At 41.6% G+C, this 25,870-nt stretch overlaps 2 protein-coding genes across 4 annotated transcripts in view; one reads left to right on the top strand and one right to left on the bottom strand.

Annotated features, from left to right (window-relative positions):
• The window catches only part of BBS2 (Bardet-Biedl syndrome 2), a 31,432-nt gene extending 25,491 nt beyond the window's left edge, over positions 1-5,941 (top strand). Inside the window, exons 16-17 of the mRNA XM_036068942.2 lie at positions 4,533-4,681; positions 5,484-5,941. Coding sequence (XP_035924835.1) covers positions 4,533-4,681; positions 5,484-5,590 — 256 coding nt within the window. The 3' untranslated portion in view covers positions 5,591-5,941. The remainder of the gene's footprint in view (positions 1-4,532; positions 4,682-5,483) is intronic.
• Positions 5,942-6,061: 120 nt separating this feature from the next.
• The window catches only part of OGFOD1 (2-oxoglutarate and iron dependent oxygenase domain containing 1), a 28,523-nt gene continuing 8,714 nt past the window's right edge, over positions 6,062-25,870 (bottom strand). For 2 of the 3 annotated variants that reach the window (XM_036068943.2, XM_036068944.2), the window contains 10 exons: positions 24,489-24,589; positions 20,925-21,041; positions 20,289-20,380; positions 19,954-20,082; positions 19,557-19,670; positions 17,837-17,916; positions 17,234-17,547; positions 13,427-13,549; positions 12,890-12,948; positions 9,243-12,159 (listed from right to left, as the gene is read on the bottom strand). In XM_036068943.2, coding sequence (XP_035924836.1) covers positions 11,998-12,159; positions 12,890-12,948; positions 13,427-13,549; positions 17,234-17,547; positions 17,837-17,916; positions 19,557-19,670; positions 19,954-20,082; positions 20,289-20,380; positions 20,925-21,041; positions 24,489-24,589 — 1,291 coding nt within the window. In that variant the 3' untranslated portion in view covers positions 9,243-11,997. Of the gene's footprint in view, positions 6,438-9,242; positions 12,160-12,889; positions 12,949-13,426; positions 13,550-17,233; positions 17,548-17,836; positions 17,917-19,556; positions 19,671-19,953; positions 20,083-20,288; positions 20,381-20,924; positions 21,042-24,488; positions 24,590-25,870 lie in introns of those variants that run through there. The other variant, XM_078062957.1, reaches the window with a different exon arrangement.

Consider the following 25,870-nt stretch of genomic DNA (forward strand, 5'->3'; position numbering starts at 1 on the left):
AACATATTTAATGTACTTCAATCCATTTTTGTTATTCTGTATGATGGCTAAATTGTGCTGACTTTGGCCAGTGGAAACCTTTTCAGGTTGGCTACAGCTACCTTTGGACATAGCCAATATTTCTGTTAGGTCCTTGTTTTCTTGTACAGGATGTTTTAGGCTTATCTGGTACATCCGTTCTGAATCAGGAATCAGCCATTTCTCCAAGGAGCCTTGGTTCTTTTTAGTGGGAAATGGTATTTAGAGATGATAGTTTGCACATTAGAGGTGCTCATTGCCACTAGGTTGGTTACTGTTTCTAGGACTTTTCAATGGATAGAGCCAGGAAATGTATGTATATTTTTAATGAGAGACATATCATGAGTTCATACTATTTCCATTTCAAATTTATGAATGTAGGCTCTTAGCTTTGATTTTAAAGCTGTATCTCTTCTTTTTTACATTGGAACTCATGGCTCTAACCAGTATCCACATGAGTATTTGCTAGAATAATACCAATATTACCATCAACAGTATGACTGCTGAAAACAGTAAAAACTTTTTTTCTAGTTTTTTTGTGTCTTTAGAGTATATTCCAGTGGGGATTTTTTGTCAAATTATTGTATTTGAAATAATTCCCCTCTTTTAGTTTTGCCACAAATTTGATATATAGTTAGCTTCAATTGGTTCATTTTGCCTTTGGTCTTGTGGGAACTGACATTTTTTCCTTTTTGATTTAATTTTATTACAAATTTATTAAAACCCTTATGTGGTTCCAAAGTCAGCACTATAAAACAATGTACAGAAAAGTCTAACTTCTAATTCCTGTTACCTTCATCCTTTTCCCTCCCTCTCACTATACATAACCAATCAAAATTTGAATACACACACACACACACACACACACACACGTATATACACATTCACGTCTCCTCCCTCACTAGGTAAATCATCGCACGTTACTCTTCTCCGCCTGGCTTTTTTACACTTAAAAATATTACAATCACTTCACAGTCATGTACAGAGATACTTTTTGTTGTTTTTACAGCTGTATAGTACCCATTCTCTGGATGCTTATTCAGCCAGTTCCCTCCATTTGGATTGCTCTTTTGCTCTTATAGATAATGCTGCAGCCCATAGCTTTGTTACATAATTTTTTTCATCTTTTTGCTGAGATATCTTTGGGAAAAAGTCCTGAAATGGAATTGCCAGAGTAAATGGTAACTTGCATACAGAATTTTGCGAGATATTGCCAAATTCTCCTCCATAGGTGTGATATCATTTTGCATTCTCATCAGTGATATGAGAGTGCGTTTCTCTTCAGCCTTGCCAATGGAGTATGTTGGCACACTCTCAGATATTTACCAACTCAGTGGGTAAGAAGTGGTCTCACTGTGGTTTTCATTTTGTTTTATTGTGAGCATTGTTGAGCATCTTTTCATTGTTTTAAGGGCCATTTGTATTTCTTTTTGTGTGTGAACTATTTAATTATTTTGAGTGTTTATATATTGGTATATTAATTGTTTGTGATATGAGATGCATAGTTTTTTGTCATTTGTATCTGTCCTTTGCTTAGATTTTTTTAAAATTTATTTTTGCTTTTGCCACATAGCAGCTTTTTAAAGTTTTCACGTAGTCAAATTGGTCATTAATTAAACTTCTACCCCGAGGTTATAGAATAATTCACCTATTTCTTTTTCTTTTAGTATTTGTATGTTTTCCTCTTCTATGTTTAAGTCTTTGTTCCAGTTGGAGTTTATCCTGGTGTTTGGCATAACAGTGGTAAAATCAGTTTTCTCTTTTTCTGTGCTGTTTTAATACTATTACTTTAAAAGTCAATTTTTTCTCACTGATTTGAGATGCTTGCCTTTATCATATATCATATTTCCATATGCACTTGGGTCTATTTCTGGATTCCCTATCCTGTTCTATTGGTCTTGTCTTTTCATTAGACACTACTATTTTTTTCTTTATAGGTGCTTTGTATGTTTTCTGGTATGGCTAGGTGCCCCTCCTCCCAGCCCCTGTTGTTTTCCTTTTTATGGTCTTCCTGCCTACTGCGCTTGTCTTTTCCAGTGAACTTTGTCATTTTTTTTTAGCTCCAGAAAAAAAAAAATAGGTGTTTTTCTTGGGATCATGTTAAATTTATGAACTTGATCTGACATTGTTACAAGGATGTTCAGCCTTCTAAGAACATGGTATGTCTTTACATGTGTTCCAGTCATGTTTTAGGTCCTTCACGTAGGTATTAGCTATTTCTTGTTAAGTTTATGCCCAACTGTTTTATTTTTGCAGTTGTAAATAGAATCTTTCTTCCACATTACATCTTCTGGTTTTTTTGTTTGAATATATGAGCACTGCTAAGTTTTGTATATTGATTTTATAATCTACTACTTTACTAAATTATGTTAGAGTTTAATTTTTCCAGATGTGAATTTGTATCCTTTGTAAATTGAGACTGTTTTGCCTCTTACTTTGCAATTCATTTTCTTCTGTTGTCGTCTTTGAGGTATATGAGGTTTTTGCTTTTTTGGCCAACTTTATCTCCAGGGCACCTTTTCTACTCTCTCTCTGTCTTTTTTTTTTTTTTTCTTTTTCAGTCAGAGAGCTGTTGTTTAGGCATTTGATTGCTAAACTGGAGGAAAGTGACCACCAACCTCTAAATCCCTTTTTTTCCTGAATTATTTTTATTATTTTTTTATTTTTTAAAGATTTTATTTATTTATTTGACAGAGAGAGACACAGCGAGAGAGGGAACACAAGCAGGGGGAGTGGGAGAGGGAGAAGCAGGCTCCCCGCGGAGCAGGGAGCCCGATGCGGGGCTCGATCCCAGGACCCGGGATCATGACCTGAGCCGAAGGCAGACGCTTAACGACTGAGCCACCCAGGCGCCACCTTTCCTGAATTATTTTTCCTTTAGAGATTCATATGTATATTTTTATTTTTTAAAGCCAACTTAGTTGATATATAACTTATTATACACAAGCAGAAAATTCACCCTTTTAAGGTTTACAGTTCGTAAATTTTAGAAACATATAAAACCATGTTGCTACTGCCACAGTTAAGATATAGACTATTTCCATCACCCTTGTGCCTCTCTGCATCAGTACCCCCAAACCCCTCACCTCCGGTCCTTGGCACCCACTGATCCAATTTCTCTCCCTGCAGTTTAGCCTTTTCCAAAATGTCATATACATGGAATCATATAGTATATGCCTTTTGAGCCTGGCTTCTTCCACTTACCCTCATGCCTTTGAGATTCATCCATGTTGTTGCCTGTGTCAGTAATTTGTTACTTTTTATTGCTGGCTACAGTACTGTTCCACCAAACGGACATACCATACTTTGTTTATCCGCTCACTGATTGAATTGGGTTGTTTCCAAACTCCCGTGATTGTGAACAAAGCTGCTATAAACATTTGCGTACAGTTTTTTTGCAGACACGTTTTCACTTATTTTGGGTAAATACTTGTAATGGGATTTGTGGGTTTCATAGTAAGTGCATATTTAACTTGAAAGAAACTGTGCAGTCATTTTACAAAGTAGCTGTACCATTTTGCATTCCCATCAGCGGGGCGGGAGCGTTCCAGTTGCTCTACATCCTTGCCAGCATTTGTCTTTATCAGTTTATTTTATTTTAGTCATTTTCATCGTTGTGTAATAATGTCTCAGTGTGGTTTTAAATTTAAGGCTTGTTTCTTAAAACCTTGATAAAATCAGAAGCTGAATTTATTAGTTGTCTAAAAATATTAAGAATAAGGTCACTTTTGAATGGATAAAGAAGATGTGGTCCATATATACAATGGAATATTACTCAGCCATCAGAAAGGATGAATACCCAACTTTTACATCAACATGGATGGGACTGGAGGAGATTATGCTAAGTGAAATAAGTCAAGCAGAGAAAGTCAATTATCATATGGTTTCACTTGTTTGTGGAACATAAGGATTAGCATGGAGGACATTGGGAGAAGGAAGGGAAAAATGAAGGGGGGGAAATCGGAGGGAGAGATGAACCATGAGAGACTATGGACTCTGAGAAACAAACAGGGTTTTAGAGGGGAGGGGGGAGGGGGGATTGGTTAGCCCGGTGATGGGTATTAAGGAGGGCACGTACTGCATGGAGCACTGGGTGTTATACAAAAACAATGGATCGTGGATCACCACATCAAAAACCAATGATGTATTGTATGGTGACTAACATAACATAATAAAATTAAAAAAAAAAAGAATAAGGTCACTTTTGCCCAATGAATATTAATCAGAAACTGTGAAGCTAGCTTCTTGCCTTGCCTGCCTTTCCTTACTCCCCAGCACAGTGGGCACTTAATAATTCTCGGTTCCATGGACCAATTAACCAAGAAAGGCCACTTGTCTTCCATTTATCTGGAAGAAATGGGATATTTTGATAGGAACTTCTCAATGTTCCAAAGCAAACATTTCAAAGTTAAAAATTTGGTGTTGTCTTTCTGTAAGAAATTTGCAGGTGTTTTCATCTCAGCCTGCCATATTGAGGTACAGTGATGGTAACACACTTCTGTTGAATTACACAGGAAAACCATGAAGAACCGCTACATGGAACTGTACGACCTCAATAAAGACTTGCTAAATGGATACAGAATTCGCTGTAACAACCACACGGAGCTCCTGGGGAACCTCAAAGCAGTAAATCAGGCCATTCAAAGAGCTGGTCGTCTTCGGGGTAAGTCTCTTTTTGTAGCACTATAAGTAGTCTGTAATTTGGGGGTGAGAACCCTTAGAGCTAGTGGTAGCTTCTAGAATTCATACTGGGGCTGACAGCAGCATACCTTTGATACCCAGCTTGGTCGCAGTTTGGCTTTAGTCAATCTGCAGACTTCAGAGGGAAAGAAAACTTTCAGCCCTTTTTCTTAGATCTTGCTGCACCTTCCCAAGGAAAACCTAGTGACATATACCCAAGGGGAAAGCCTTAAATATACCTATTTTTTAAAAAGGGAGACTAAAAATTAATGAGCTAAGTGTCCAACTTAAAATATAGAAAAAGAGCAATAGAATAAATCAGAGGAAGCAGAAATATCGCCAGAGATTTATACCTGAAATCTGTTGTTTGGGTCAATGCTTTGACCTCCTTTTAGAAAAATAATCTTTGCTTGGGCACCTGGCTCAGTATGAAGACCATGCAACTCTTGATCTCGGGGTCATGAGTTCGAGCCCCATGTTGGGTATAGAGATTACTTAAAATCTTTAGGGAAAAAAAATAATCTTTGTTAGGTGGATCTGTGCTTTGATCCTCTTCTATAAAAACTGACTTCATTTCTAGGTTTGAGATGGTCCCTAGATTTGGTTTGTGATGAATTCCCTCACAGAGTTACCTTTTTTAGAGAGTGGTAAGATAAATTAAATTTGCCCACCATATATCTCTTCTCTACTCTAGTTTTATGCTGTTTTAAAGCTGGCCTCTGATTTATAATTTCACTTTTAATCATCTTTCGGATTGTACTGATTTGATGTTTCATCCCACACAGTTGGAAAACCAAAGAACCAGGTGATCACTGCTTGTCGGGATGCGATTCGAAGCAACAACATCAACACGCTGTTCAGAATCATGCGGGTGGGAACAGCGTCTTCTTAGGAAAGGAAAGAATAGGTAATGAAATCCCTAAAAAGGGTTCTTCCCTAAAAATCGAGGCTAGTTTGCTTGAACCACATCCTGGTGAACCCAGGTGCTAAGAATGGCGGTAGCCTTGGTGAATGGTACAAATGCAGACAACCATCGCATCCCTTTCTGTGTTTAGAATCAGTTGCCCTGTTACCGAGTAATACCAGGTTTCTGTAGAGGAGGGGAATACTTTTAAAATGTTAGGGCTTCAAAGTCCAGTTTTTTTTTGTATGTATGTAAAATTGGTATATAGATGTATAGATACATCTTCTTCCTTGAAATTGTAATTGAATTTGTAATTAAAAAGTTTTTCATTAAAACTTAGGAATTGCACTTTGTGTTAACTGTAGTCACCACCGTCTTAGAATTGCAGAAACCATTTGCATGCTGTGGAGGAAAACACAAGCATGGGTACTGGATTTGTGTGCCCTTTCATCACTGACGTGGGTATAAGCAACACGTCTGCACTTAAGGGAGAGTCAGTTGAAGGTGATCTGTTAGTTGGGGGTAATGTTAGCTACTGAAACTAATAGACCTCAAAGTTCATAATGACCCATTTATTTCTCATTTATGTCAGCATGTCTCTATAGTTATTCAGGAACCCCGCTTCCTGTGATCATGCAGCCATGTCATCCTCTAGGGCAGCCTTTCTTGGAGTTCTCTAGAGAAAGGAGTTTCAGGAAATGGATTCGGGTGACTATTTTCACATTCACTGCATATGATGAAGGCCTGATGGCGCCAGGAACCCGATGTGAGAAGGCCTTGCCGTGATTTAAGTCCAAGTCAGTAGAACAGGGAAAGCTTCTCTCCAAGCTGTGATCTGGAAATAGCACATTATCATTCCTACTTGCGTTCTGTCAGCTAACACGGCCACACCTCACTGCAGAGAGGCCAGGAACTACCCCCAGCTGTGTGTCGGCGAGGCGGAGAAAGCTGGTGTCTGTGCCAACAACTAGCAGCTCCTTCCCTAAGAGTGAAAATTTTGACTTCAGGTAGATTCCAGGACTGGTTTAATGACGAAAACATTCGCCAGTTTTCACTCCTTAACAGCATTCCTAAGTGGTGGGGAAGACAGGCCGTACCCCTGTGGTAAATTAATCTTACGAGTTTCTTCCATTTAGGCATTTAGGATGACCTCTTCTGTTTCTGAAATGTGAGCTTTGTGGAATCCTAATTTTTATGAGACTATGCCCTAGAATACCTTTGTTTAACATTTTCAACCTATAAGCTCAAAAGACACCCACATAGGGGCACCTGGGTGGCTCAGATGGTTAAGCGTCTGCCTTCGGCTGAGGTCATGATCTCAGGGTCCTGGGCTCAAGCCCCGCATCGGGCTCCTTGCTTGGTAGGGAGCCTGCTTCTCCCTCTCCCTCTACTGTTCCCCCTGCTTGTGCTCTCTCGCTCTGTCAAATAAAAAAATAAAATCTTAAAAAAAAAAGACACCCACATATACTGTATTATTTTTCATAATCCCTGAAGTAGTAAAGCATCTTCTATGTGTGCTTCAAAGATGAGGGAACTGAGACACAGGGATTAATTACTTGTCAGAGTCACAGAGCTACTGGCAAAACTCGAGTTCCACTCTTGAGTCTTTTTCTGTTTTGTTTTTTAAAAATTAATTAATTTAAAAGATTTATTTATTTGACAGAGAGAGAGTGCGAGAGCACAAGCAGGGGGAGAAGCAGGCACCCCCACTGAGCAGGGAGCCCGGACTCGGGACTTGATCCCAGGACCCTGGGATCATGACCTGAGCCGAAGGCAGACGCTTAACTGAGCCACCCAGGCGCCCCAGAGTCTTTTTCTGTTTTAACTACAGTGTAATCTATACGTTTTGAGATTAAAATCTCTAGTTGGTGCTGGTCTTAAATTGTATGGCACTATTCGGGGCACCTGGGTGGCTCAGTCGTTAAGTGTCTGCCTTTGGCTCAGGTCATATGCTAACAGAATAATCTCATCAAAGGTCATTCAGTTATTCTTCAGCCAAAAAGCTTCCTTCTTAGACCTAAAAATACTCATAGCAAGTCTCGAAGGGGTTGACCTGCAGTAGAATGTATCTTCAGATAGTCCTGATTTATAGGTTACAAATAGATGATTTTCACATTAATTTGATCCTCTTGGTATTTATCACTGAGCTCAGAGAGGCAGAATGTTTTCTACAGGGTCTCACAGCTTGGTGAGTCTTGGTGTGGGTTTGAAACCAAGTAGCCATGGCCCTTCCTGCTATTCCAACTGTTCCCAGTCATGTAAAGACTGGATGAAATGAAAGTGTTCATAAAACCTTCTACCATCTCTTTTCCCCTTATAAGTCACCATGTTCAGCTTAAGGAGGAGAAAAACTATTTGGTTATCCGTTGCCTCTCTGTTTTGTTGCCATATTTTTCTATCCTGATAGAATCTGAGGCCTTCTAAGAAGTCACAGCTTAAACTCTATTTTGTTGCTGCGTTTTGTTGAAGCTTTAAGTGAACACTGAGCCTTCATTGAAAAGCTGATCTTGAGGATCCTGGTATCTGGGAGAAAGCTTTGAAGTCATTTTTCGAGCATCCCTTTAAAAAAGTCTCCTGTCCCCTGCCAAATTCAGGTACTCAGTATTTTTGAAAGAGTATGGTTTTTATTATTTCCCACATGTCTTCCTATCCACATACATCAAGGCTTGGCTCAAATGCTCTCTCCTCAGGAGATCCCTCCCGTGGCTGTTCCTTAACCCTTATTACATTCTGTGTTTAGATCGATGTTAATCCTCTACTGAGAACAGGAGCTGCACCTCAATCAGCTTTCTCCTCCCAGCGGTGCTGAGCCAGTGCTCCGAGCACAGAGAAGCATCTGCTGCTCTCCATGGAATTGCCTGTCCTCAGCCAGTCCCTCAGGAGCTTCCAACATCACAGAACTAGGGACTTCACAACAATTATGCAACCCTAGAAGTGCTTTACAAGAATGAGTTCCAACATTATTTATGTTTCAAAGTTTATAATTAGCAGTTACAAATCTGCCAGTGCAGAGGCCTGTGATCACAGAACTAAATTATCTCTGCTTTCACTTTGAAACTGAAGTACAGTAAGGAACCCGTTTGCAGCTTGGTGTTTTGCATTTTGCCTCTTTCCCATCTGGCCCCTGCCCACACTAGATGCTGAAGCTCCTGACTCATCTTTTTATTTGTATGGTACAGAAATCTGCTTTTCCTAAAATGATGTCACATGGACGATTCCCAAGTAGTTTTCAGAACTGTCTACATGGGCTGATTTTGCATCAGTCAGAGAAAGAAATCGTGTGTTTTTGCAGGAACATTCAGTTCATTAGGGCTGGAAAGCTGGTGTCACAAGGACCCTTCTAACGGGCTTTGCATTTTCTCCCTCAGTGTCAGTGGCATATAAGGAAGTACATACTGGTACCGAAGATGTACGACAGCCAAAGCTTCTGGCTGAAGAAATACTGGTCTAGGAGAGGTAGCCCAAGCAGTGATTTTTTTTTTTTTCCTTCAGTATTCTGCGGGAAAGAAACCACCGCATTCAGTGGAGTGTGGGAGCCAGTCAATGAGCAGTAGAAAAGCCAGGTTCAAAACCAGCTTCAAAACCAGCCTCTTTCCCTTCTAGGCTTCATTTTCCACGTCTTTAAAATGGGGGACAGAAGTTAGATTATTAATAGAGTTCTTCCTTAAACATTTTATTTTTCCTCCTCTTAATAGAAATGCTAATATGCTCTCAAAGTAACTTTATGAAAACATTCTTAATTTCCATCATTATGAACATATAAAGGGGATTTGTTCTCCAGGGGGCGACCTTACGCAGCTGTAGGAAGTGGTGAAGCAGTCTCTGGAAGGCACATTCTCTGTCTCAGTACATTACAGAGTACCACAGTGGCTGTCACAGGATGGTGGGATTCCAGATGGATGACCTTTCCTTCATATTTTTCCATGTTCTACTTCTTCATAATGAACATGTATTATTTATATAATCTGAAAAAATATAAAGCTGCTCTCCGGGGGGAAAAAAATCTTCCTTTACTAAAAGGAATGATAAGAATTGGAGGTTCACTGTTAAGAATTAAGAGAGAAGATGCCATATATTACATAGGTGAACACCATAGCTCTTACCTGAAACAAGTATTTCAAAGATGCCCATGTTTTTAATTTCTCTTTTGCCACTAAACAGTTGTTGTTGACACTGGCTGAAGCCCTAAAGATCGAGAGGAAGAATGAAGTACTAGGAAAAACAGCTTCTCAGTCACTGATGTCTTCAGTGCAGGAAAGGGACCTGCGAGCTACACGGTCCTCTAAGAGGAGCTGCTGTAGATGATATAACGGACAGAAACAGCAGAGTCTGGCTCTCAGGGACTTGCTCTCCCTTCAGGCACCGAAATCCTTTCCCATAGTGTATAGAAGATTCTGCCGTGTTGACAGACCGTAAACACACTGAGATTAAGGAGAAACTAATAAGCACATTTTAACGCTTGTGTAGTTTGCTAAGGTTTAGACGGAGCGCTCCAGAACAGGACAAGCTGGGTGGCACCGTACGTGTCACCTAGAGCCACGAGTTTCTATTTTCCCAGCTTGGCATATGTGATGGTTTCACCTGCCTGGCACTTTCTCCTGGGCCCCCCACTTCCAGTTAACGCCACTGACGGGTTCACTAGAACCTTACCCCTCTCTCTCCCAATCATGAAAACACACCAGAAAGCAAGTGAGTGAAAGTCATATTGTAGGGCTGACCTTCATTCAGTCTGTAGTAACTGAAAAGAAAAGGCAAGCTTTGAAATGTAAGCCATTGGTTATAAAGCAGTTGTAATCCGTGAGTGTTATTATACCGTGGTGAAAAAACTGTGGTCTCCAAAATAGTATGCATGTACACTGGCCCAGTACCGTGTGGGCGTGGGAAGACACCATTAGAACACTAGTTCTAGGTGCTGCTTTCTCATCTCAGCTGGGAAAAAGATGTGTTTTGTAAAAATACTGAAGATTAGTGCATGTGAAAAATTTCTAGACAGATATCCATATAATGGGTATAAATGCTAAAACATTTTTTACTGACTGGGGTGCGAAATTAAACAAATTTTAAAACCATCAACCTAAAAGAAGGTGAACTTCATTCTCTCATTTAAGGTCAACTTTAGAATAGAGTCAATACTCAAAGTGTTACGAGATTAACGAAGATAAAAGCCCAATGCTTTTGCTCTTGATTAATAAAACCCCCAATAAAAGCTATGGTAACAGCTAGTAATACGTGTAAAAAAGAGAGAGGAAACGAGAAGACAAGAATGGAATGAGAATAGCGTCTTTCAGCTAAAGATGCAGTGACCCCGATGCCCACTTGGCACACCCACATGGACACGTGGTACTTCTCATGTAACCCCCACGATGGTCCAGGGGAAAAGAATGTAACAGAGTGCACAGCCTCTTGGCATTTTGATGGGGCCTTTGGACTTTGTCCTTTTAAAGAAAAAAAGGCAACAAATTTTATAGTCGATCCTAGAGTGTTTAGGAAAAGGAAAGACGCATGAGGCCAGAATCCCAACTCCAGGATGGAAAGGCAGTAGCCCCAGGAGCCACTACACAGGGCACAAGCAGCCCTCTCCTCTACCATCCAGAAGTCTCCCGAGGCGGGGGCCGTGTGGTTTGGGCCAGGCCCGCGTTTACCAAGGCAGGAACACCGTCATCTAAGTCTACACTGTCCTAGGAGAGTCAGTGAAACAAAGCCATAAGCAGCGGGAGGAAGTATCATGAGCCCAGGAAGAAGAGGCTAGAAGTTTCTGCAATGTTCTAAACCAGTGCGATTAGGAAGGGCAGAATCGGCCTTGAGTATTAAAAAAAACACTGGAAACATGGATAAACCTTGAAGACTTTATGCTCGGTGAAATAAGCCAGTTGCAGAAGGACGAATATTGTATTGTTCCACTTCTATGAACACAGAGACAGAAAGAAAGTGGAATGGGGGCTGCCAGGGGCTGGGGGAGAGGGGCTACGCTTTCACGGGGACAGAGCTTCAGTCCGGGAAGATGGAAAGGTTCTGGAGGTGGATGGTGATGACGGGTGCACAACCATGTGAATGTACTGAATGTCACTGAAGTGTACATTTAAAAATGGTTAAAATGGTACACTTGATGTTGTGTATATTTTACCACACAGAAAAACTTTTAAAAAATCACTAAGGAAGATCATATGGAAAATGAAAAACTCAATGTTAAAATAAAAAAAAAAAAAAAAAAGACAAGCCTTTTTTTTTAATCAAGAGAGAAGTACCTGGCTCCAAGCTCAAAGTCTAGATTGAGGACAGTGATGATGAGTCCTACCACACACAGATTTTAAGGACACCGTCACACAGGTCACCTTGTGGCTCCTGCATGCTTCCCAGTCCCGAGGGTCTCTTTCCTTCAGCTTTGCCCAGCCCTGTCATTCATAATAGACAAATGAGAAGTCCCAGAAACCGGTTCTATTTGGGAAGGCTTTCTTTTGTTCGAGGCTTCGGTGGTTAATATGCTTGACAAATTTCAGAGTCTCTCTGTCTCTGTAGACCAGTGCCAGAGAGTTGTTTTCTGGATTCACTGTTAGCAGCTGAAATAAGCCAATACAATGACACATCAGAACACCGAACTTATTCTCAACTCTTTTCTTCAATGATTCACCACTGAACAGATGGTTTTCACATCATGTACTTAGACTGGCGATAGGGATCTTTTAAAAGATGCTTTACTAGGAGGAGCTATTGCTCTGGCTGTCAAGGCATTTTCCAATGAGCCCCATTCCAACACATACCCAGAACGATTTTACCCAGTGCATTTATTTCTTACTATATTGAAAGATTTCATGGGAATGCACCATGTAACTCTTAGCTTACATGGAATTTCTCAGTAGGGTAGAAGCAATGCTTACTGATTATCCTGTGGCATCTTTATTCCCTGCCAAGTACTTTCTACTAGAAATTAGAACCACTGCCAGGCAGACCATCATGGATTTATCAGCTAAAGACACTGGCAGAAGGTCATAAAAATTGGGTTTCTGGGCGCCTGGGTGGCTCAGTTGGTTAAGCGACTGCCTTCGGCTCAGGTCATGATCCTGGAGTCCCTGGATCGAGTCCTACATCGGGCTCCCTGCTCGGCAGGGAGCCTGTTTTCCCTGACCCTCCCCCCTCTCATGTGCTCTCTCTCTCTCTCATTCTCTCTGTCTCAAATAAATAAATAAAATAATAAAAAAAAAATAAATAAAAAAATAAAAATTGGGTTTCTGAAGAATAAAAGCTTCCTCAAGAACTAAAAAGGGCAGTTTGCTGTCAGATGCAACTTACCTCTTCATCTTCACCTTTGGCAATGTAGGAAGTAAAGCCACCATATTCTGGCTCCCAGCCTTACAAAGGGAAAACAAACAGCATTCAGAAATTTCTCACTGCAAGAGTTCCATCCTCTGCTTCCATTGCCAATCCCATCCTGCTTAAAGCTGGGGGCTCTGGGAGCTCCGTAGTAACCAACTCTATGATTTATGAGCTTGAATTTACCATTCAATCCACACTGAGTAAGAAATGAAAACTAAGAATTGAATATAAAACGCACCTGGAAGGACAATTACATAAACGATGTGGATCTGGGGGGTTATTTGGAGGGAAATTATGGTTTGGTCCACATCCCCCCATACCTTAGTCAGATATAAATCCTTTGGGTTGGGAGACTGAAGTTCATGACCCCCAAGATCCCCTCCAACAGAAAGCTTCTATGATCTGGGATCCTGGCCAAGGCACATCACTTCTGAATTGGTCAGCTGGAGGGGGTCACCAGGAGACTGCCCCTCTCAAGGTAACAGTTCACTGTTGTCCTTTCTGCCCTCTTACCTTCACAGCCACAGTAGAGGAGTAAGTCTAGGGCAAATTCAGTCTTGCTGTTGTCATGGATCAAAGTGTAGTGACCGGTCTTCCAATGCCTCAGTTCTCCCTGGCATGTGGGAACATTTGAGTCTAAGAAGAAACAACAGAAGGCCAGAAAAAACTTAAAATAACTCTGATACAGGGGTACCTGGGTGGCTCAGTCAGTTCAGCGTCTGACTCTTGATCTCAGCTCAGGTCTCGATCTCAGGGTCGTGAGGTTCAAGCCCCGTGTTGGGTTCCATGCTGGGTGTGAAGCCTGCTTAAGAAAATAAATAACTTTGATACAACTGCTAGTTTGCGAGGGAATAATAAGTAGGAATGGTCCAGCACTAAAGGGAAACCATTCCCATAAACCTTCTGACCTACTGCTCCACCAAACCAGCCTTACTTACAGTGACTGTCAGAAATGTACCATGTACTATTTGGTGGGGCAGGGGGACTTGATGTTCTATTTCTTTTTTTACAAGAAATTTTAGATGGAATATACATTTAGCTGCCAAAATAAAAAATTATAATATGAATAAATATTATAATTTTAAATAGATTTCCCCTGCCATCTGCCTGTATCTCCTATTATTAATGTTTTATCTTAGTGTGATTCATTTGTTACAACTGACAAACCAATACTCATACATTATTATTGACTAAAGTCCATAGTTGACATTAGGGTCCACTCCTTGTGCTATACGTTCTATGGGTCTTGATCAATGCATAATGTTGGGTGTCCATCATTACCGTATCATACAGAATTGGTTTTAATGCCCTAAAGAAGCTCTGTGCTCCACCTAATTCATCCCTTCCTTCCTCCTAATCCCTTCCAACCACTGATTTTACTCTCTCCTTAGTTCTGCCTTTTCCAGAATGTCATAGTGTTGGAATCATACAATAAGTAGCCTTTTCAGACTGGCTTCTTTCACTCAGCAATATGCACTTAAGGTTCCTCCATGTCTTTTCATGGAGGATGATCGCTTGTTTCTTTTTAACTTCATCCTGTTGTGGTTAGAGAAGCTACTTTGTATGATATCTTTTATTTTTTACTTTTCTAAAGATTTTATTTTTAAGTAATCTCTACACCCAACGTAGGACTTGAACTTAAAACCCAAGATCAAGAGTCACACACTCCACCGACTGAGCCAGCCAGACGCCCCGGTATCTAGCTTTTAAAATCTACAGAGACTAAATTTGTGGCCTAACTTATCGTCTGTCCTGGAAAATGTCCCATGTTCACTTGAGAAGAATGTATATGCTGCTGTTGGTGGGTAGAATGCTCTGTATTACACTTGTTACATCTAGCTGGTTTATTGGGTTAAGTCCTCTCGGGCGCTGACCTCTCCCAACTACTGCTGTAGAACTGTCTGATTTCTTCCTTCAATTCTGTCAGTTTTTGCTTCATATATTTTCAGTCTGTCATCAGGTACATAAAGATTTGTAACTGTTGTATCTTCCTGCTCTACTGAACTTTTACAAGTATAGAATGTCCTTCTTTGTCTCTTCTAATCTTTCTTGAGTTAAGATCTATTTTGTTTGGGTGCCTGGCTGGCTCAATCGGGAGAGCATGCAACTCTTGATCTCAGGGCCATGAGTTTGAGCCCCACGTTGGGCATGGAGCCTTAATACATACATACATACATACATACATACATAAATAAATAAATCTACTTTGTTTGATATTCGTAGAGCCACTCCTGCTCTCTTCTGGTTACTATTTGCATGGAACAACTTTCTCCATGCTTTTATTTTCAATCTGTTTGTGTCTCTGGATCTTGAGTGAGTGTTTTGTAGATAGCAGATAGCTGAATCCTGTGTTCCTGTCTATTCTGCCAATCTCTGTCTTTTGATTGTCATTTACATTTAAGGTAATTACTAGGAAAGAGGGGCTTAATTCTGTCATTTTGCTATTTGTTTTCTAAATGCCTTATAGCTTTTTTTGTCCCTGCATTACAGTCTTTTGTGTTTAGTTGATTTTTTGGTATTGAAATGTTTAAATTCTTTTCTCATTTTCTTCTACGTATATCCTATAGCTATTTTCTTTGTTGGTACCATGTGGGTTACATTTAACATCTTGAAGTTATAAAACCTCTCATTCGAGTTCATGCCAGCTTAACTTTAATAAAATAGGAAAATTCTGCTCCTTCACGGCTTTGTCCCCACCATTTTCTTTAAGATGATGAACTTTACAGTTACTTTTCACATTTACCTCTGTATTCCCACCTGCTTTGGCCCAGGGCCTTGCATACAGTAGATGCTCAGTAATAAAGCATCCTTTGGCTGCCTGTATAGATTTTTTCCAAGGTCCAGGTTCCCATGAAAATGAAACCAAAAAGGAACAGAGATAAGTAAGCACTTTTTTTTTTTTAAGGTTTTATTTATTTATTTGATAGTGAGAGAGCACAAGTAGGGGGAAAGGGAGAAGAAGGCTCCTTACTGAGCAGGGAGCCTGATGTGGGACTTGATCCCGGTATTCCGGGATCATGACCTGAGCCGAAGTCGCTTCACCGACTGAGCCACCCAGGCACCCCAACAGATACTTTTTAAAAAAAGCCCATGAGGCCCCACTGATCTTCACCTGATTCCTTTTAGGGCCCAGGTATGGAAGCCAGTATGAATTATCAAGGAAAGCCAACCTTTATCTTAAAGAAAGGCTATCCTGTGTATTGACTAGCACAGAAAAAGCCACCTGGCTCTGGTTGTTCTAAATCCGTGGTGATCAAAGCGACAGGTCAGTCTGCGAGGCCACAGAATCTGCGTTATGTGGTTCTTGTGTCACACTGCTGGCTATGTGTCCGTGGGCATCTACCTTCCTTGTCTTTGCTCTTCTAACTGCAACAGGGGCCTTCTCCAAAAATCAGAGTGGAAGCAGGGAGAGTACAACTGAGGAGAGGAATCGGGCAGCAGATTTTCTCGTCTGATTTAGTAGGTGCCGAGCCGTGTACGCTCATTTGGTAGCCGCTCACTTACGGGTGCCAAAATTTCCACAGAAGCCTCACCTCTTAAATTTCCTATATTTTTCTCTGTTTGATCTTGTCTGTAGATAATTAAAGACTTCCTCTACTTTTTTTTTTAAAGCCTATTTATTTTTTCTTACTAATCTCCACGCCCAATGTGGGGCTCGAATTCACGACCCTAAGATCAAGAGTCACATGCTCTTCCGTCTGAGCCAGCCAGGCGCCCTTAGACTTCCTCTACTTTTATTAATAATTTCCTTCTACCTATTTTCCCAAATTCAAGGAGGTTTTTCTTAGGCTATTATTGGTCCTTGGCAGAAATAAGCTGTGTTCACCTTCCTCTCTTTGATGTTATGTTTTAGAGTAGTTTGGGGCAAAGCCAGTCCTATTTCTGTCCACTGTTCAAGTATATTTTCAGCCTAATAGAATGTATGAGCTGCTCCTCCTACCTAGAATATTCTTCCCACAGATCCTTCTTGTTATTCCGATCGGAGCTTAGATGGCAGCTCCTGAGACAGGTTCTTCCAGTTGCCCGGTCACCTAAGAGGCCACTCGGTCGTTGTTCCTCAGCACACAACCCTATTCAAGTTTTCTGCAAACCGCTTTTATTAGCTTATGTTTTCTTGTGGTCTGTGGACACGTTTAATCTCCGTCCTCTCCCACTAGAACATAAACTCTGGGAGAGCGGAGACCTTGCTTGTTCTGTCCTCCAGCTCCCGAAACAGGCCTAGCAGATCATGGATGCTCGAGTAATAGTTGTTAGATGAATCAATAATTGAATAGTGAATGTTTAATGGTTAAGTAAGGACAACTGATATCAACGGCTTACCTTCCCTTGCTTCATTTTCCTCTGACTCTGGGTCTGTCTGTCCCTGGCTCTGCTGGCTGTTATTGCAGAAGGCTGTCTGATGGTTCTCTGGCCCAGGGGACCTATGGCTCGTCCCTTCTTCACGGTTATCGGCCGCAGAGGCTCCTTCTCCCTCTTTTTGGTTTGCCACCTCATCTTCTTCTGAAGGGGCCAAGAAGTGGAGTTTCAGGCCTGTGAAGTTGGAGAGCAGCAAGAACACAGGCTCGGAGCGGAACAATTCCATGCAGTCCTTCAGAATGTCGGGAAGCTTGCTCTCCTCAGCTTTCTCATAAAACCTGGAAAGCAGTGATGCCAAGTTGTTCATCAAAGCCACACCTATACAATGACTCATGGAAGAAAAGCAGTTCATTAGTTTTGTACCCTGCTCCGAAGTCCCGGCACAGCCTACTAAAGCACAGGTTGTTGTAACTGTGAGGTTCTGTCAGGGCCTGCTACTGGATGTCCCTGGGAATGAAACATCACCAGGGCCAATGTCCTACCACTGGCAAATGTCCTATTATTGGAAGTGAGCCTTCCAGACAAACAGGCAGATGCTGAACGCAAAGGCAAATGTCGCGGCTCTACCTTTTGTTAGGGGGACCTCGGCTGCTCCATTTCACGTCTCCTTTCTCCAAAGCCTCACAGACCTCTGCAAATTTCTCAGGCTGGAAAATGAGCAAAGAAAGAAGCAGTCAGTGAGTCTCTCTCTGATCCCACATTGGTCTTGCAGGTGGAGCCGCTCTGCAGAATCATGCTGGCTGGGCGCCTGGGTGGCTCAGTTGGTTAAGCGACTGCCTTCAGCTCAGGTCGTGATCCTGGAGTCCCGGGATCGAGTCCCACATCGGGCTCCCTGCTCAGCAGGGGGTCTGCTTCTCCCTCTGACCCTCTTCCCTCTCGTGCTCTCTGTCTCTCATTCTCTCTCAAATAAATAAATAAAAAATCTTTAAAAAAAAAAAAAAAAAAAAAGAATCATGCTGGCTGATTCCTAAAAGGGCCAGTGCACATTCACCCCTCTTGCCCAAGGTCCCCAGGCCTGATATAGTGCGGCCAGAAAAAAGACTGGATAAATCATCAGCACGCTTTAGCCAAGAGACCCGAGTGTCAATTTGGGCTATTTCCTTTAGTGGTTGTGTGTCTCATGTCAGATCGCTAAACCTCTCAGACTCCTGCATTTATAAAATGAAGATCATAATATGGTCTCTTCAATTCATAAGATGTGAGGAAAAACAATGAAACTGCTTAACAGTCAATGTCATCACACTAAAAGTCTCTGTAGGCCTCACCTTTATGCAATCAGCTTTCTAAATAGAGAAAGCCAAGTACAGAGCAAGAAGCTGATTAATCTATTGAAATCTGCTCCACAAGAGGCTTTCTATGTACTTGTTTAACGTGGCTTCCCAAGGAGTGTTCTCAAAACAGCAGTCTTATCAGCTGTAAAACAGGAAAGAGGATCCCAAAGCCTGGTTTAGGTAAGCTGAATAAAATAGGATCAAACAAAGTTTATTTACTGTAATATTTCTCAAACTCCTTAATATGCTAATGTCAGCTTTAAAATTTCAAGAGGGAAGGGGAGAGAGGGAGAGAGAGAGAGAGGCAGTATGTTTCTTGTGGAGGAACAGCTCTTGGGACTGTGCTTCCATGGGACCCAGGGTCAACTGTGAAGCACCACACCAGTGTCTACGATCTTGTTTGGCCCTCACAACAACTCTTCAAGACGAACAAGGCAGGTCTTATCCCAGTTTAACTGATGAAGACCTACAAGCTCTGGGAGATTCAGTGCTTTGCTCATTAGTAAAACCACAGAGCCAGGGCATGAATATTAAGTCTTCTGACTCCTGATGTAGTCCCTCTCCACTGAAATGTGCTGCATATCATTGTCAAATGTTCATTAATAGGTGCTGCTCAGTTAATAATCTATCTTTTACTAAAAGCAATAGTAAGCTGATAGGAAACCATATTCACCAAATGAATAGGAAGGAAGCTACATACAACTCCCTGTCAGTGTAGAAGCGTGCATGCGTGTATGTGTGTACCGTTAAGATTCCAGAAAACTGGGGCACACCCAAGGGCCTCAACCCACTAAGCATACAACTGGTACCAATGTTAGTTACTAGCATCACCTGTGTATTTTATGAAAAAGATGATATAAACATTCTAACCAGGAACTAACCAAAAACTCCCTTAGTGATGCCTGTTTACCCACCCAAGAAGCGAGAAAGACAAAAGCACAAGTTGTTATAGCAGTGAGATTCTGTTAGGGCCTGCGAGGTCCCCAAGATACACTGGACAGAACATGCTGGCTTACCTTAAGGAACTCCTTTAAGAGAATTTCAGACCGTTCTTCAAATTCTTCTTGAATTTGAACTTGGTAATCCATGTCCAGATAAGTAGGGTTGATCCAATCATACAAAATTTCATGCTTACAAAGAAGCAGCAGATGCAAAACGTGAATTAACAATTCCTATTGCTTTTGTTCTTACATCATTTCGTGCTAGTAAAATATATGCAAAGCCTCACTTTATAATCTTCTCCTTGTTACACATAAAAGTGCTGGAAAACTCTGCCTGAGAAAAAGACACTATCAAAAGTTTACCTAAGAAAAGCCAAAGAGGAAACTCAAAGTCCAGTTTCATTATCAGGAAAACAAACCACACGGTAAAGCTTCTAAGATAAGAATCCCGACAACAGGCATTTATCCTTACATCTTGTGGGATGTGAGGGCTCCGAGGTATGAGAGGTTCAAAGTAGTTGGGAGGCCGGGTCAGTGAAGGACCATGGAACCAGCCACTTATAGACAAACGTGACTTTTCTTCAGATAGGACTTCGGACACCTGAAAGGACAAGGCCAGCAGCGCATGAACGTACCCGCTGAGGGGGACGATTGCTAGCCAAGGCGCGCTCACTTCTGGATCCGTCACGCTGGATGCGCGCACAACCTGGCCACGGAAGTCCAACAGGAAGCTCTCACATTTCGATAACAGGGGACTAAAAAGCATGATCCTTAGTACTCTGTATATTTGTGGTTTATAATCTTTACCTGGTGAAAGGATACTGGAGACACTTCAAAGAAAACCAGTGTGTTCCATGAAGGGATAAGAGACTTGACGATCTGCTTCGGCTGGAAGTGTTCTGCACCAGGAGAGAAGACAACCACAAATGTGATTTCGTTACCACTAACCACTTTCAGGCTGCCTCGTTTCACCTTGACAATTCTCAGATTTCTAAGGGGAAGTAGATGGACCCTGCAGATCCCAAAACGCCACCCACTTCCATCTGTTTCACTCAGTTCTGCTAGCTGACCATTGTTCTTACTATGCCATCTGTCTATTATCGATGAGGGCTGGGATAAGTTCGGAAAAGTTTTCGAGAGGCAACATCTGGTGTCAGTCATTAGGAAACAACCCTGACTTCCTGTCAGACAGACTGGCGCGGGCACACTGATGGTCCCAGGCAGCTTTCCACGTGCTCCAGCTTTCCACGGTCAGTACTCAGGAGTAGGGTCTGACTAGTCCTCATGCTCATGGACTCCATCTCTGGAGTAATGACTACAAGTACAATGTAGGGAGGCGGCTGTCGAGGCTGGTGTCCGCTCCCCCTCCTCAGAGGAGGACACACACTGTGTGTAAGGGCTCAGAAGTAGCTACTGGTGCTGATGTGTACGCGCTTCTCTTACCATCAACGTCATACAGGTCCAGGGTGCCCCCCAAGCTCCTGTCCCAGGGAGGAACCAGGTAAAGAATGAAGGCGATCCGGCGCCCTTCCAGCTCATCATCGTGGCAGAGGAGGGCATCTGCAATAGTGCAACATGTACTTTAATGTCCCCGAGCTGACAAGGAGCAGCCGTTACTCTGATCCTGCATTTTAATATCGGTCCATCTGATATTCACCTGCAATGTGAGCTCCTCCAGCTTTGTAAAATGACACTTGTTTCTCCTGTTTTATAATCGGAGACATACAACTGGGAACACGGAGAACTCTAAAAGCCCTGAAGAACACACATATGGACAGACCCCAGAGATAATCACTAACAATATTTGTGCTTATATTCTTTCAGCACTTTTCCTACATATGTTTGCTTAAAAAAAAAAAAAAAATGGGTGTCCTACAGTGGTTGTTTTGTGGCCTTTTTACTACCATCACTATATACAGCTGTCATCGCTTTTTTAATGGCCCTGTGGTTATTCTACTATACGGATTATGAATTACCTTCTTTCTCCTTTAATTAATCTTAGACTTAATTGTTTCCATTTCTCATCTGTTAAGAAAAATGCTTCAATAAGCAAATGACCATTACTGTACATAGATCTTTTGGTAGCGGTTCCCATTAATTTCTTGAGCTAACGCTTCTAAAAGCCGTTAGGTGGGACTGAGCAAGGGAGGCATCCCTGCAGGGCAGGAGAGGGAGGATTTGCTATAGTGAACTGTGATCGTTCACACATGGAGGGATTGTTTTGATAAAGAAATATCCTGAAGGTGACGGAAGCCATGGTTCTCACTGCTGAGGGAGGAAATTATAAATACGGAAATGGAAAAATCTGGGATAAACCTTATGGTGTTGAATTGGAACTGGAGGAATCAATGTGAATTGATTTTCCTATGTACGGAGATATTTAGTTAGATATCAACATATTTCTAGACACTGACATACATGAACATGTAAACGCACGTGTGCACGTGCGCATCCGTGTATTTGCTACCTCTTCTCCACAGAAAGGCCTGGGAGCAGTGACATCCTAATGGCAAAACACCCAGAGTCCAGATCTTGATTTTTAAGCATCATTCGTCACTAAAAGGAATCAGGGTTCTTTGGAAGAATGGCTAACTCTGGGTCTAGAGCAGGGGACATATAAGATGAGCTTGGAAAAATCTTGTTCTGCTAGGAAGTAAAATGTATTAAGAATGATGGGGACACATCAAAAGGACATGGAAATCAGTTTAAAGGTGCTCCCTTTGATCAAATCAGGGACAAGAGGAGCATCACTATAATATAGCAACTGATTACAGCCCGTTACATAGTGACCCATAAAGCCACACTGATGTAAATAAATATATGAATAAATAAATGGGAAGAGAGGAAGGTTTCCTTTACAGAATGACAATAAATGTAAAGGGGATGCCAGAGGATGCTAAAATAAGCGAATCAAAGTTGGAGGAGAAATGGGATATTTACATAATCGTTAAGTATCTCCCCACAAAATTCTTATTCACTTATAGAAAGAAAAAGAACAAGTTTACAGTGGGAAAACCTGACATCAGTTACCACCTTAATTAAGTAATCAAAGTATCACTAGACTATGACACACAGAAACCATATACCACTTGATAAGATGTACTAAAAAAAGAAAACGAAACAAAACAACCCCCACATAATTCTGTAACATTCCTACCAAAAATGCAAGCCTTGAATCTAATCATGAGGAGGCATCAGGCAAACCCGAATTGAGGGCAAATGTACAAAATGAGTCATCTGTAAACCTTCAGAAGACTTAAGATCATGAAAGTCAAGGCAAGACTGAAGAACTATTCTAGATTGTGGGAGACCAAGTCAGGCATGACAACTACGCAATCCTGGACGGGATCCTTTTGCAATCAAGGACCAAATAATGGAACTTGAATGGAGCCTGCAGATTGGATGGGAATAATGTATCGATCCTAATTTCCTGATTTTGATGGTTTATTGCCATCATCTAGGAGAATGTCCTTGTTGTAGGAATCACTGAAGTACATGGGGGTCCTGGAACAGGATGGCAACCTACTCTCAAGTAAAATGGGAAAAAACTATACTATGCTTGCCATGTTTTTGTAAGTTTGAAATGATTTCAATTAAAAAGAAAAAAGTTTTTTAAAAAAGGGCTTTTGATAGGACTCATCCTGTGTATCACTCAGTTAGCCTCAAAAAGTGGTTACCAATGTATACTTCCCCCTTATACTTTATACTGTATGAGAGTAAACCCACATCAAAATTTTACTTAGTGAAACAAAGCAAAACACTTTTCCTTCCAGGTGAAAAAGCAAACACACTTTCAAAAAGACATTTCTTTGCTCACAAAGGGAACTGGTGACAATGGATACCTCTGAAGAGAAAGGGGGACAAGGAGAAAGTGCAGGGAACTGTCAAGGTTTACACTATCCTTCTATACTGTTCGAAGATTCTTCCTTAAGAATGTAGTCTTTTCGGGGCGCCTGGGTGGCTCAGTCGTTAAGCGTCTGCCTTTGGCTCAGGTGATGATCCCAGGGTCCTGGGATCGAGCCCCGCATTGGACTCCCTGCTCAGCGGGAAGCCTGCTTCTCCCTCTCCCACCTCCCCTGCTTGTGTTCCCTCTCTCGCTATGTCTCTCTCTCTGTCAAATAAATGAAATCTTTATTTTTTTTTTTTTTTAAAGATTTTATTTATTTATTTGAGAGAGAGAGAATGAGAGAGACAGCACATGAGAGGGGGGAGGGTCAGAGGGAGAAGCAGACTCCCCGCCGAGCAGGGAGCCCGATGTGGGACTCGATCCAGGGACTCCAGGATCATGACCTGAGCCGAAGGCAGCCGCTCAACCAACCGAGCCACCCAGGCGCCCTAAATGAAATCTTTAAAAAAAAAAAAAAAGAATGTAGTCTTTTCTTATCTTCCAAAGAACAACAACAAGAAAAAAAAAAAAAAAAGAAAAAGAGGCACTGAGGGATATCTGCTCCCTAGGAAGCCCAAGAGTAGAGCTGACAATACCACCCCTGAGTTTCCTGATGCTCTACACGAAGTTGGTGTGTGTGTGCCTTATCAGCATTTTTCTGAAAATTTGGTCAACGGCTTTCATCATATTTTCACCAAAGAGAACCACTGCCTTATACCTTCCAATAAGATGGGCGTTTCGGTATTCGAACCGGGTCAAATCTTCCTTATTAAGAAGGTCCTAATGTTGGGGCGCCTGGGAGGCTCAGTCGTTAAGCGTCTGCCTTCGGCTCAGGTCATGATCCCAGGGTCCTGGGATCGAGCCCCACATCGGGCTCCCTGCTCCGCGGGAAGCCTGCTTCTTCCTCTCCCACTCCCCCTGCTTGTGTTCCCTCTCTCGCTGTCTCTCTCTGACAAATAAATAAATAAAATCTTTAAAAAGAAAAAAAAAAAAAAAGAAGGTCCTAATGCTATGGGGGGACGTGTCCCAAGTCTAGGATCCTGGCACACCGATGCTCTTGCCGCCACTGTGTAGCTAAAGCCTGAAAGTCCTCTAGACATCAAGGGCTTTATCTTTCTTACCAGAGAATTCATATTTAGCACAGGACATGTCAATAGTTGATTCCAGGTCAATCTTGGAAATGTCAGCAAGCCAAGTCCGGAAATCTTCAAACAGAACTTTCCTAGAAATGTCAACAAAGGTAACTTGTTAGCCACAGCGTTTGGATCTCGGCCACAGCTACTTTTTCCTGGAGGCTGTAGTAGCTTCTTTACTTGAAACTTGCACAGTTTAGGACTTGGAACTGAAATAAAGAGAAAGAAATACAAATCCATCTACTGTAATATAGTTTTGCTCTGCTATTTCATTTTACTTTCTTCCTCTTAAATTGATAGTATGCTCTAGCACGGCAGTGCTTTGCCCTCTGTCATAATTTAGCACCCTGATGTTCCTTTCCGAGGTTACTGATTTTTAGACATGTTTTTTGGCACTAAATACCACTCCACTGCTGGGCGCCTGGGTGGCTCAGTTGGTTAAGCGGCTGCCTTCGGCTCAGGTCATGATCCTGGAGTCCCTGGATCGAGTCCCGCATTGGGCTCCCTGCTAGGCAGGGAGTCTGCTTCGTCCTCTGACCCTCCTCCCTCTCATGTGTTCTCTCTCTCTCATTCTCTCTCTCAAATAAATAAATAAAATCTTTAAAAAAAAAAATACTACTCCACTGCTTAATGACCACTTGGGTGACACTGTTGCAGATTAAAAACTTTAAGTTGCAATAACAGTGAATATTATGCTAACTGCAGGCTCAGGAAAATCTTTTATAGAAGTTCTGATGCCAGCATGATACCAGTAAGAGATGCCGAACACTTCCATTTGCCAGCTAACGGGGCTCTCCGTATAGAAATCTCTTTAACACAATTTATAACTCACTCAGCCAATCAACTTTGGAATTATGTGAATCTTCATGAGTTGAAAACATTTTGAAAGGACTTACATCGGTTCACATTTTGCACACACAGACAGTATTTTTTGGATCATCTTAGTATAAATGTACACAATTGAAATTCCCATAAAATGCAACTGTGCTGGTCATAACTATGTATCAAGTCTCCAGGCTGATCTCCTAAGATTTTAATACCAAGTCCCTTTTCCACACTTTACATTACCAAACCAAAAAATTCTAAAAAACGCTGTGCTAGGTTGGTCCAACCAGAAATGCCATGTAACTTCAAAAACAGAGCTGCAAATTATATTTAATGAGCCAGCAGAACAAAGTGCTGAACCAGGCTTGAGATGTGGGTAGCAAACATTTCTGCAAAGTCTTGATGCTTTAAGCAACTATGATCAAAGCCTTAAATCCCTCTTTTACTGGTAACACTGGCTTCCTCAAATGTATTCCATAAAAAGTTCTTCCTCTAGTCACTATGAAAGGGTCACAAGGCCAGGGTTACTTTCTGTCATTATTCTC

Source organism: Halichoerus grypus, chromosome 15 (genome assembly GCF_964656455.1).
Source record: "Halichoerus grypus chromosome 15, mHalGry1.hap1.1, whole genome shotgun sequence".
Taxonomy (NCBI): domain Eukaryota; kingdom Metazoa; phylum Chordata; class Mammalia; order Carnivora; family Phocidae; genus Halichoerus; species Halichoerus grypus.